This window comes from Oikopleura dioica, chromosome PAR, assembly GCF_907165135.1.
Source record: "Oikopleura dioica chromosome PAR, OKI2018_I68_1.0, whole genome shotgun sequence".
In the NCBI taxonomy this organism is placed as follows: Eukaryota; Metazoa; Chordata; class Appendicularia; order Copelata; family Oikopleuridae; genus Oikopleura; species Oikopleura dioica.
In genome coordinates, this window is record NC_137293.1 from 4,566,910 (window position 1) to 4,579,442 (window position 12,533).

Consider the following 12,533-nt stretch of genomic DNA (forward strand, 5'->3'; position numbering starts at 1 on the left):
AAAAAGAATTTTTTGTTTCTAAAAATAAAATTTCTATTCAAACAGAAAAAATAAGAAAACTAATTATTTTTTATTTCGTGACATTTTCAGCATCGGTTAAAAAGGCGTGTTTTTGGAGCAAGACTTCTATTTTGACCAGAACTCAACTTTAATTCAAAACTCATCCACCCTAAACTTTGACGAAACGGGAAAAGAAATCCAAATTTTTCTTGCGTCCGTGGCCGGGGTCTGCATCCTCGAGTTTTTACTGGTCATCTTTCTCTTCCCTTCGAAGCCGCAGTTCTTCGCAAATAAGAGCTCTTTCGAAAAAGCTCAGAATTCAAAAGAAAAAGAAGGCCCCTTATCAGGCTTTCTTTCCATTCTCAAACGGCTTCTCATTCACAAATCTTACATGCTTCTTTTGGTAAATTACGGCTTGATCGTCGGGGTCTACTACGCCGTTTCAACCCTTCTGAGCCAGCTTCTGTCGCACGAAGCAGCTACAGTAGGACTGATGGGCGCGCTCATGGTCATAACAGGACTCTTCGGATCCGTCCTTGGCGGAATCTTATTGGACAAGACGAAAGCATTCAAGAAAATTTCGCTCGTCTTCTATGTCTTCACCTTGATTTGCTGCTCGATTTTCACCGGAGTTCTGATGCTTGGAAACAAAGTGACTGATTTCGTTCTTATTGGAGTACTTGGCTTCTTCATGACTGGATATTTACCGATTGGGTAAGTTTCAAAGAAGGATTTTTTTCCATTTTTAGCTTCGAATTCGCTGCGGAGTTGACGTACCCAGAGCCAGAAGCAATTTCTTCAGGTCTTTTAAATTGGGCAGGAATGACTTTTGGACTTGTAACGACGCAAATCTGCCAAATCGTCATTGTAAAATTGGTAAAAATCGACTGAATTATTTCTCCTAGATAAATTAAGGGTATATTTCCGACATGCGGAATTATGATTGGAATGCTTGTAATTGGACTGTGCTTACTTTTTGCGATCAAGGAAGATCTTCGAAGACATCAAGTTGAACAAAAAACTTGAGTTCTTATAAAAAGTTCAGTTTTACTTCCTAAAGTTCTTTTCTACATAATAAAATAAGCATAAAAGAAGAGAAAGTGCGAGAAACTTTTGTTAAGTGATATAATTTGAATTATACGACTCGCGAGAAGTATCACAGCTTCGCGTACGTAATCATTATTCTTAGTGTCAAATAAAAATTAACGGCGACTTTTGCATGATTACTTATTTTCTACGTCGACTAAGCTTTTATCTTCTGCTGCCATAAAAATAAAATATCGTTAAATTAATGAGAAAAACCATTTTTATACGACAGTGTCTTCTGAGTCGGATAAGCTTAGTGTGACAAAAAACTTTCATAGAGATTTTCCGTGAAAATGAAGCTTTACCTTCTTTTTACCGGAATTCTTGCAAAGAGAGAATCTTCTAGAGCTGAATTCACCACTGACTTCCCATTCGACTTGATCACGGATTACACGACCGAGCTACCGGGTGATTTAGTGACTTATTTCGCAGCTGATTCTAGCACTGATTCCCAAACCGATGAAGACTTAGAGCAAGAAGGCTTTACTACTGACTATCCCGCAAACATCACCTCTTCTTTTGAAGCGCCAATATCCTCAACAACTATTCCTACTTCCACAAGCTCAACAGCAACATCAACAACAAGAACCACAGCTACATCGACATCCGAATCTTCGACCAGAAGTACAATTTCTACAACGACCTCTTCTGAAGGTTCTTCGGGTGATTCTTCGGATGACTTTACCACTGAGTATCCATACTTTGACACAGAAGACTTTACAACTGACTTACTCGTGGATTTCACCTCCCCTTCAGAAGAGCTTTCGTCTTCAACACTAAGTACCTTGATGTCAACTTCAACATCCACAACAAGATCGACAGCAAGCTCGACAACTGAGCCCCAAACTAAAACCACGACAAAAGAATCTTCAACGGAGTCAACGACAGAGTATCAAGGAACAGTCTCCACCGCGGATTACACTTCTACTTCCGAAAACTTTCATACGTCCACAAGCTCAACAGCAACGTCAACAACAAGAACAACAATGACATCAACAACTGAAAACTCTTCGGGCGATTTTACTACTGACTATCCATACTTTGGCTCAGGAGATTATACAACTGATTCCCTTGAGGATTTCACCTCTACTTCAGAAGAGCCATCATCTTCTACATTTAGTACGTTGACGGAAACTTCAACATCATCGACAGCATCTTCAACCCTTGCTTCAACACGATCACCACCCACTTGTCTTCAAAACACGGCCTTTGGTGACATTTTCGTCTGGGAAATCGCGCCTGGCATGGACAAGCCATCTCCTTATTCAAATTTCGAGCATGAAATCGCAAACTTTGCCGGAGACACTCAAGATTGTCAGCGAGAGTGTGCAAGTTTCGCCGGCTGTTACAAGGAGCGGACTCTCGAAAAAACGTCGTAAATTTCTGATCTTAAAAATCATAAGCCGGAAGTACCATGAATGAGTCCAATAAAAGCTCCATCATGATGTTGACAACAATATTTGCGAGCTTCGTGGTGATGAAATTACTTTCTCAGAAGACGGAAATGACTATGCGGTTTCTGGTAAATCCTGCGAATCCAGCTATGAGTGGATAGATTACGCGGTGAATCTCGAGTTTTATTGTCTTTTTTCGACTTCGCAAACTCCTGAGGATTTTCTCGCTATGCTGAATAGCTATAATCCACCTGGCTGGGTTACTTACACATCTCTTGGTTTTGCCTATTCGTACGAGTTTGCATTCGAATTGGCTACAAACGTACCTTGGATTCAGCCAGCTGGACCAAATCAGATTTGGATCGCATTCGTTGGCGAACTTCATATACGATTCGAAAACTTTAATTTCTCCCGAAAGCGCCGATTTGCCATCCCTGAGGTTGAAGTTGACAGCGTCATTCAAGATGTCGCTGCCAACGCAACCACTGAGTTCCAATCGTCCATCGATGCTGGGAACGCTACTGTAGCTATTACAACAAATACAACCGTGGAAGTTGAAGAAGTCGCGCCAGTTATTGATCCTTTAGATCCGACATCTACACTTGCTCCAACAACAACAAGCACTACAACCACCTCGACAACTACAACTACAACTACCACGACAACAGCAACTACCACTACTTCTACGACCACAGCAACATCAACAACCACCACGACAATTACAACTACGACGACAAGAACGACAACTTCTACGTCATCAACTACTACAAGTTCATCAACAACGACAACAGCGAGCACAACTACCATTAGTTCAAACTCTACTGGGACGATTCCTCAACTAGGAAGTCTTTATGACTTGGGATTTTAATCAAAGCATCTGATTTATTTCAATAATAATTATCATCTTTTATAACTTGTACAGAAAAATCCCGACAAAAGACACCCTTGAATTGGTTTTATCTGATGCCGTGGCCGATCACCCAAACAACAAACTGAAAAATTTCTATAAAATCAAGGCTCGTTTCGGCTGGTTCAACGATTACGTCGAAACTCCCTGCGTGAATCCCGCCGGTGCTGGTCCAGGAAAAGGTCACTTACAGCCAAACATTACTCTCTTGAGCAAAACTCAAAGACCTTTATAAAAGGAATCGCACCAGACTTTGTTGACCCGACGATTTCAATAAACGATCCTTGTCTTGCCGCCAAAACTTTCTACAATGCTCTCCTTGGCTTCTACGATGATTTCGTCTGCCTTGACAGAATCAGAAACAGAGGAATCACGAAAAACGTTGACAACAAACTCGACCAAGCAAAAGATCTTTTCAACCGAATCTTGAGAAAGACAACCTGTCCTCTTCTTGTTTAGATAACAATAAGAGATTTTCTTTTACTATTTTGCTGTAGCATGTTTCTTTCATCTTTACACTATCCAGGGTTCGGTAATTTGAGCTCAAGCTAAAACTCATTTTGGCTAGACGCTCAAATTTCCTCAAATTGAGAACTCAAAGTGACTTGAGAAATCATTTTGAGAAGATTTGAGAGTTTTGAGAGTTTTGAGTTTTTGGGAGATTTGAGAGTTTTGAGTTTTCAAAACTCAAATTAAGCGAGCACTTCCTTGATTGGCTCATGGATCGCCAGAATTGATTTCTAACGCGAGCTCTCATCTCTGAGTTCTCAAAACTCAAATTAAAAAACGTGAGTCTCAAGCTTTGTTTCCTTGAGTTTTAGCGTGAGCTCAAATTACCGAACCCTGACACTATCTATAATAAATTATAATTTATAATAAGTGTATTCGGCATTTTTCGAAGTTTGTTTTAAGATTTCAATATTTTCGACGAATTTCAGCCAGACTCGCTACCGACCCGATCGGAGTCATTTTACTTTCAACAGAGGACCAGTAGTGCAAATTCTGCGCTCCATTTGTGTAATATCGATCATTTGTGCAGCCAAATCTTCCAGTATTGAAGCGTTCTCCAAAACTTAAAATTTGCTTATCTCAACAGCTCTGCAAAAGTTACCTGAATCTGGACTTGACGGGATCTTTCGGACAATAATCCTTATTGTTAGTTCCTTGCCAATATTTGAAGCCACTCTTTGCTCTGAAAAATTCAAACTCAAGTTTAATGATTCTGATTCAAAGCTGACCTTAAACTGTAAGAAGACTGAAGGGCTCTAATCGATTTATTTCTTTGGCGCTCCTCACTTTCGAAAATTTCAAAAACATAAGCTCAAGTTCACTTTGAAGATTTTTTTCTTTGAGAAATTTTCCTTGTTGATTTCAAATACAAGTGTGGGAGGTGAAGAGCTGATGCTGATTGAAAAGCTAAATAATGATGAAAAATCGATTTAGTTTTTGGGCTCAACATCCTGTGTAGGAGACCTGACTCAGGTTCCGAAAAGTCGCGTAGCTGCTTTTTCAAAAACGAAGCCGCTTTGCAACATCACTATTGATTAGTGGACATTTCAAGAAAAGGCGACATTTCAAGAAATCGGACATTTCAAGAAAAAAGAAGATTTCAAGAAAAAAAAATTTCTTGAAATATCCGGTTTCTTGAAATGGCTCTTTTGATTGAGATGTCTATTTTCTTCAAATGTCTCTCGTTCTTGAATTGTCTGTTTTTTTATGAAATGTCCGCTTTCTTGAAATGTCTCTTTTTCTTCAAAAGTTCCTTTTTCTTGAGATTTCCTTCTTTTAAATTTATTGGCGAACAATTATTGATTGCAAATATATGTCCCCCGACATATCGGAGTCGAACACGAAATTCCGTCAGTCAGGAATGATAATCGCGGTATATCGATCCTTCCTCTAAGGGACCAGAAGATGTACCAAAGCTCGCTGAAAAATTCGGCGCTGATCTTCCAAATATCATGGCTCACATCAACAATGTCGCTGTTTTCGTCAATATCGTCGGCCAGATCATGGTTCTCTTTCTTGGCCTGCTGATGGAAAGCCCTCATTTACGAAGAAATCTTCTCCTCTGCGATCAAAATGATCTCAAATCTTCTCTCGCCGCTATTGCTGCTGAAAAATGCGGAGGAGTTTGGGGATACACGCCGAAAATAATACGAATTTCGGAGTCTCAAGAATTGAAAGAAATCGCGCTTCCTTCCGTCTCTCTTTTCATCGCGGGTGTGGCAGAAATGACAGGGGAGCATATCATATGCTGCGTATGCGCAGAATCAGGGCGAATTTCGCCGCGGCCCAAAATTGGCGAAAATGTCATGTTTTGGAGATTTATGAGTCAACCGAAATTGGATCACAACTTTTCCGGTTTATTTTCTTTTTTGATGTCTTCTTTCAAGAAATTCTAGAACTGGCCTCTTAGAAACCGATGAATTCGCCGAAAAAACAGGGCGCCCTGTCTCCGAATGTCTCCAAAAATAACAAAAATGTTCTAGAAACTACGAATATCCGAATTTTGTCCGGACGATAGGAGACGTGTAAATGAAAATGTTACCTCCCCGATCAATGAGTTTTCTACCACAAATTGCGCGGAGCGCTTAATTCTAGCGGATTTTCAAAAGAAAATCATTTTCACAGTATCTAACATTATTTTTAGCTTATTTTTATTTTTACGTATTTTCGAAAAACTCTCTAGAACACGTATATTTTCCGTTTATTTTATGTTTATTCAACCGTCATTTATGTCCGTGAACCTGCTTGTGAATGGAAAAATTGACAAAAAACCACTTGCTGCAAAATATATTCATTAAAAACAAAGTTTGTTTTTTTTCAGAAAATCAAAAAGATGACTTATCACTGATAAGTTATCAGACAAATTTCGAAAGAATTGGAATATAGGGGACCCCGTATTAGTACAAACTGTATATCCGAATATTGCTATTCTTCATAAATGAAATTCTATTATTTATTCTTTCGTTTTATTCATAAAGATCTCTTGTAATACATCAAAGTTTAAATGCAATAGTCAGAAAAAGTACGAAAAAGAATAGGGTTCCGATACGAAGTACTGTTTCCAATTATTCCAGTATTCACTACTTGATCGTTAGCAATGTCAATTCTTTGAATAGGATTCCCTCTTCCATATCCGGCGACAGTAATAATTAAATTGTCGATAATCATTGCAGATCCATATGAGTCAGCCTTGATTTATAATTTAATAAGACTGTAACTCATGAGCTTACGATTTGAAGTTCACCGATTCTTGTCCAGTTGTTGTTTTGAAGAAGCCAAATTCCTGTTTGACTTGTCCAACTCTCATTAACAATACTATTTCCACCAGCGAGCAAAAGATTACCACTTGGAAGCCCAATTAAAATGTGACTGTAGATCCCGCTTGAAATTATTTAAAAGCTGATGATAACTTATCACATTACTTCAACGGAAAATCCGATAAAGTTGACCATCCCGAGGAAGTTAAGGTTTCCACTTTTATCCGACTCTCGCCTGATTGATTGCCAACAGTCGTTGGCTGCTGATGATAGAATCCAAGTTTGCCCATCGCATGATCAAACTTAGTTCCATAAGTTCCGACAGATGATGTACCATTAAAGATTTCACAATAGTTGTACGGCTTATACCAATGAAAGCAAACAAGAACACGGTCTCCGTTATCGATAGTCAGAGCAGCACTATGAAAGTCAACCCCGACCTTCAAGCGTGCGGATTGTTCTTGCCACTCGCAACCTTCTAATTTTGATATCTAATGAAGTTTTTTCAAGGAAATCAAATCTTTATTACTCTTTGATAATCCCATCCCCCACCAAATACAAATAACTCGTCTTTGAAGAGAGCATAAGGACACTGGCTTAGATATGAATCTCGCGTAGCATTTATTGATGGAAACGTCTTTGTTAATCCATCAATTGAAATTGTAAATGATTCTTTCAGACTGTCGGTCATAACAAGGATGTGCTTAAATTTTTTATTTAATATACAAATGAAAGAAAAATATATATTATTTTCATAAGTCTGCGATGATTCGTGTTTAGAATTTACCTGCATGATAGTTGATGATGTTGTTGGCACATAAGTCGACGTTTTTGTTGTTGTAGGTGAAGATGTTGTTGTCGTAATTATATTCTTAAAAAAATAAGCACATTATAGAAATTATCTCTTTACCTCTACGCAAGGGCAGCTATCCAAATCTTGTAACAGTCGATCATTACATTGTTCAAAGCAATCGCGGTCTGGAGGGCAGGCACGAATGCAGATGGCCTGATAAATAGACATTTGTTCTTTTTATTATATAACTACCTGATTTTCTAATGACTCTTCTCTACATTCAATAAAATGATGGTTTTCTGTCGCTGCCGAATCGCATGCGTCCGAACAAACTGGACTTGCGCAGTTTAGACATCCGTTCGGACAATTTGTTCCACAAGGACAATATGAAGAGCATTCTTGATAAGGTGTTGAAAGAATAATTCATATATTTTTTTAATTTTTCACTGCGATACCTCCGAACTTATTTACACATTCATTTTCACAAAGAGCATTTTCACAGCTCTCGCGGCACTGCAGAAAATCAATTCTGCAAAGACTGTAACATTCATTGAACAGATCTTCGTCACTTAAACAGAGAATGTGAATGTTTTGATTTTCCATAATTGGTTCTTTCGTGGGGTGGCGGGCGCCCAGGTTCATAATCGGTCGGTTCAAAATTTTGTGAACAAGGTTCATATTACGTCGAAAAAGTGACTCAAATAGACTGAAGGCGCAATTGCAGAGAAAGCTTATAACGTCAAAAATGAGTTGAACCGGGTTCACAAAATTGTGAACAAGGTTCACAATTGTGAATCTGGGCGCCCTACACCCCTTTCATGAAGATTTGCAATGAAAGATTTCTATTTATATGAAATTGAAATTCTGCATTAGTAGACTCACACACAAGTTTCCGTCGAAATACTTGCTAAATTTTCTTCAAAAAGTCTTGTCTCTTTATCTAGCAATTTTTGAAGGCTTTTTGCTCGAGGTCGATCATTGAGTTGTTTTGCTATACATAAGCCATAAAAATGGAGGAATTGAAGAAATATCATTTTTTTCAATTGAAAAGAAGTCTTATTGCTTCATCAAGTCAAATTCAATTGAATAATTATTAAACAACTCGACTTTAGTCTCTCGAGCTTGTTCAAGTGATATTTGCTTCGACCGTAAATGCATGAGCTTACAGATAAAACATAATTGCTGGAAAATATCATCATAAGAAGGAATCCCTCCGTCTATCCTGGGTAGGCTTCATCTCCCCAAGAGCTTTATTCTCCCAGAGCTTCATTTCTCTAAAAGCTTCGTTTCCCCAGCCTGGGCAGATGAAGCTCTTGGGGAGATGAAGCTCTTGGGCCAATGAAGCTCCTATTCGATTTTTTTAGTATTTCAGAAAAAATTTCAAAAATATTTCTAGAAATATCAATCCTTTTCGTATCAAACACGAATTCGTTGCTATAATAGAATAAAATCAAGAAATATTTTTTCTCGAACGTCAAAAATTAGCTTCGCATATGACCGTTTACTATTTATATTTCTTTATTTATCTTTATTTAAAGGTGTCAACATCGATTTTCGCATTATTTCTGCATCAGTTTAGGTATACCAAATCGTGCAATCAACCTTTAAAACAGTTTTTATTGTATCAATAAAGATTAAAAAAATTTTTCTTCAATGAAAAATTTTTGCCCAGAGTTTGGGGGCAGATATTCGTATTTTTTCTTTGTGCAATAGGATAATTTTTGAAAAAAAACGTACATTTCAAGAAAACGGAACATTTCAAGAAAAAAGAACATTTCAAGAAAAAAGAACATTTCAAGAAAGTAGACATTTCAAGGAGAGCAGACATTTCAATGATATCGGACATTCCACGAATAAAAGAAATTTCAAGGCGATGGACATTTCAAGAAAAATATACATTTCAATCATTTCTTGAAATGTCTGCTTTCTTGAAATGTCTGCTTTCTTGAAATGTCTCTTCTTCTTGAAATGTCCTTGAACAGCAGGATCAACAACAAGAACAACAATGACATCAACTACTGAAAGTTCTCCGGGCGATTTTACCACTGACTATTCCTATTTTGCCTCGGGAGACTATACAACTGACTCACTTGAGGATTTCACCTCTACTTCAGAAGAGACATCATCTTCTACATTTAGTACCTTGACGGAAACTTCAAAATCATCGACAGCATTTTCAACCGTTGCTTCAACACGACCACCACCCACTTGTCTTCAAAACACGGCGTTCGGTGACATTTTCGTCTGGGAAATTGCACCTGGAATGGACAAGCCATCTCCTTATTCAAATTTCGAGTATGAAATCGCAAACTTTGCCGGAGACACTCAAGATTGTCAGCGAGAGTGTGCAAGTTTCGCCGGCTGTTACAAGGAAAGGACTCTCGAAAATACATCGTTACTTTCTGATCTTAAAAATTATAAGCCGGAAGCACCATGAATGAGTCCAATAAAAGCTCCATCACGATTTTGACAACAATATTTGCGAGCTTCGTGGTGACGAAATTACTTTCTCAGGAGACGGAAATGACTATGCGGTTTCTGGGAAATCTTGCGAATCCGGCTATGAGTGGATAGACTACGCTGTGAATCTCGAGTTTTATTGCCTTTTCTCGACCTCCCAAACTCCCGAGGATTTTCTCGCTATGCTGAATAGCTATAATCCACCTGGATGGGTTACTTACACATCTATTGGTTTTGCCTATTCTTACGAGTTCGAATTCGAATTGGCTACAAACGTACCTTGGCTTCAGCCAGCTGGGCCAAATCGGATTTGGATCGCATTCGTTGGCGAACTTCATATACGATTCGAAAATTTTAATTTCTCCAGAAAGCGCCGATTTGCCATCCCTGAGGTTGAAGTTGACAGCGTCATTCAAGATGTCGCTGCCAACGCAACCACTGAGTTCCAATCGTCCATCGATGCCGGAAACGCTACTGTAGCTGTTACAACAAACACAACTGTTGAAGTTGAAGAAGTCGAGCCAGTGATTGATCCATTGGATCCAACATCAACACTTGCTTCAACAACAACGAGCACTACCACCACCTCGACAACTACAACTACAACTACCACGACCACAGCAACTACCACTACTTCTACGACCACAACAACATCAACAACCACCTCGACAATTACAACTACGACGACAAGAACGACAACTTCTACGTCTTCAACTACTACAAGTTCATCAACAACGACAACAGCGAGCACAACTACCGTAAGTTCAAACTCTACTGGGACGATTCCTCAACTAGGAAGTCTTTATGACTGGGGATTTTAATCAGAGCATCTGATTTATTTCAATAATAATTATCATCTTTGATAACTTGTACAGTAAAATCTCGACACAAGACGCTCTTGAATTGGTTTTATCTGATGCCGTGGCCGATCACCCAAACAACAAACTGAAAAATTTCTATAAAATCAAGGCTCGTTTTGGCTGGTTCAACGATTACGTAGAAACTCCCTGCGTCAATCCCGCCGGTGCTGGTCCAGGAAAAGGTCACTTACAGACAAACATTACTTTTTCTGAGCAAAAATCAAAGACCATTATAAAAGGAATCGCGCCAGACTTTGTTGAACCAACGATTTCAATAAACGATCCTTGCCTTGCCGCTGAAACTTTCTACAATGCTCTCCTTGGCTTCTACGATGATTTCGTCTGCCTTGACAGAATCAGAAACAGAGGAATCACGAAAAACGTTGACAATTAACTCGACCAAGCTAAAGATCTCTTCAACCGTATCTTGAGGAAGACAACCTGTCCTTTACTTGTTTAGATAATGATAAGCGATTTTCTGTTATTATTTTTGCCTTAGCATGTTCCTGATTATCTATATTCTATCTTTAATAAACAATTATTTATAGTAAGTATATTTGGCATTTTTCAATATTTTCGTCGAATTTCAGCCAGACTCGCTCCCGACCCGATCGGAGTCATTTTACTTTCAACAGAGGACCAGTAATGCAAATTCTGCGCTCCGTTTGTGTAATATCGATCATTTGTGCAACCAAATCTTCCAGAATTAAAGCGCTCTCCGAAACTAAAATTTTTCTTCATCACAAAAGCTCTGGAAAAGTTACCTGAATCTGGACTTGACAGGATCTTTCGGACAATAATCCTTATTGTTAGTTCCTTGCCAATATTTGAAGCCACTCTTTGCTCTGAAAAAAATTCAAACTCAAGTGCAAAAAGCTTCAAAGCTGACCTTAAACTGTAAGAAGACTGAAGGGCTCTTCTCGATTTATTTCTTTGGCGCTCCTCACTTTCGAAAGTTTCAAGAAGATAAGCTCAAGTTCACTTTGAAGATTTTTTTCTTTGAAAATTTTCCTTGTTGATTTCAGGTGCAAATGTGGAAGATGAAGTGCTGATGCTGATTGAAAAGCTAAAAAATCATGAAAAATCGATTTCGTTTTTGAGCTCGGCATCCTGTGTAGGAGACTTGACTCAGGTTCCGAAAAGCTTAAATGAAAAGTCGCGTAGCGGCTTTTTCAAAAAGGAAGCCGCTTTGCAACATCACTATTTACGTCAAATTTGAACTCCTGGAAAAGCCTCATCGCAGCTTCATTCAAAAAATCTGCGACGCGGCTTTTATTTGAGGTCGTTTGATACTGACTCAGGTTTTCTACACAGGTTGGCGAGCCGAGAATCTAGGCCCAAGATTTTAAACACCTTCAGTTCTATCCCTGTATTCTTTGATATTGACAAATCTGTTCGCATCCACATCAAGCTCTTTCCACACTTTTGCCACATTCTCTGTCCGTCTCAGAATCCCAAGCGCTTGGAAAAACGTCCTCAAACATGCAAAAGAACTCGTTTTACCTGCATTAGCAGCCATCTCCTCTCTTTATCTCTGCTCTAATTTCCTCCGCTCTGGCTCCCGTAATGAAGCGATAGTAAGCTCTTCAAATAAAAATAAGAGATTGTTGCGCTGCCCAAAAAACGGAACAAACTCGAGAGCTCTCCCAACAAAACTTCTGACGACTGAGACAGATTTCTTTCATTCGCCCCGCCCAGCTCAACCGCACTTGCTGGAAAACTAAGCCTCTGCGCTTTGTTACCATGAGCTTTTCAGTAGCATCAAGT

The 12,533-nt window shown here is 38.8% G+C and overlaps 3 protein-coding genes across 3 annotated transcripts; 1 reads left to right on the forward strand and 2 right to left on the reverse strand.

Annotated features, from left to right (window-relative positions):
* Positions 1–107: 107 nt before the first annotated feature.
* LOC145701372 (putative MFS-type transporter C09D4.1) lies at positions 108–1,026 on the forward strand. Its single transcript, XM_081778593.1, has 3 exons — positions 108–714; positions 750–876; positions 916–1,026. The coding sequence occupies exons 1-3, from the start codon at positions 392–394 to the stop codon at positions 1,024–1,026; spliced, it is 561 nt and encodes a 186-aa protein (XP_081634719.1). The 5' UTR covers positions 108–391.
* Positions 1,027–6,814: 5,788 nt separating this feature from the next.
* On the reverse strand, positions 6,815–8,124 carry LOC145705012 (uncharacterized). The gene is made up of 6 exons (XM_081782463.1): positions 7,902–8,124; positions 7,699–7,844; positions 7,564–7,659; positions 7,441–7,524; positions 7,213–7,356; positions 6,815–7,144 (listed from the first exon to the last, which is right to left on the reverse strand). The coding sequence occupies exons 1-6, from the start codon at positions 8,122–8,124 to the stop codon at positions 6,815–6,817; spliced, it is 1,023 nt and encodes a 340-aa protein (XP_081638589.1).
* A 3,178-nt stretch (positions 8,125–11,302) lies between these two features.
* Positions 11,303–12,409, reverse strand: LOC145702419 (uncharacterized). Its single transcript, XM_081779643.1, has 6 exons — positions 12,270–12,409; positions 12,120–12,227; positions 11,778–11,832; positions 11,656–11,712; positions 11,531–11,611; positions 11,303–11,490 (listed from the first exon to the last, which is right to left on the reverse strand). The coding sequence occupies exons 1-6, from the start codon at positions 12,283–12,285 to the stop codon at positions 11,334–11,336; spliced, it is 474 nt and encodes a 157-aa protein (XP_081635769.1). The 5' UTR covers positions 12,286–12,409; the 3' UTR covers positions 11,303–11,333.
* Between the last annotated feature and the right edge of the window lie 124 nt (positions 12,410–12,533).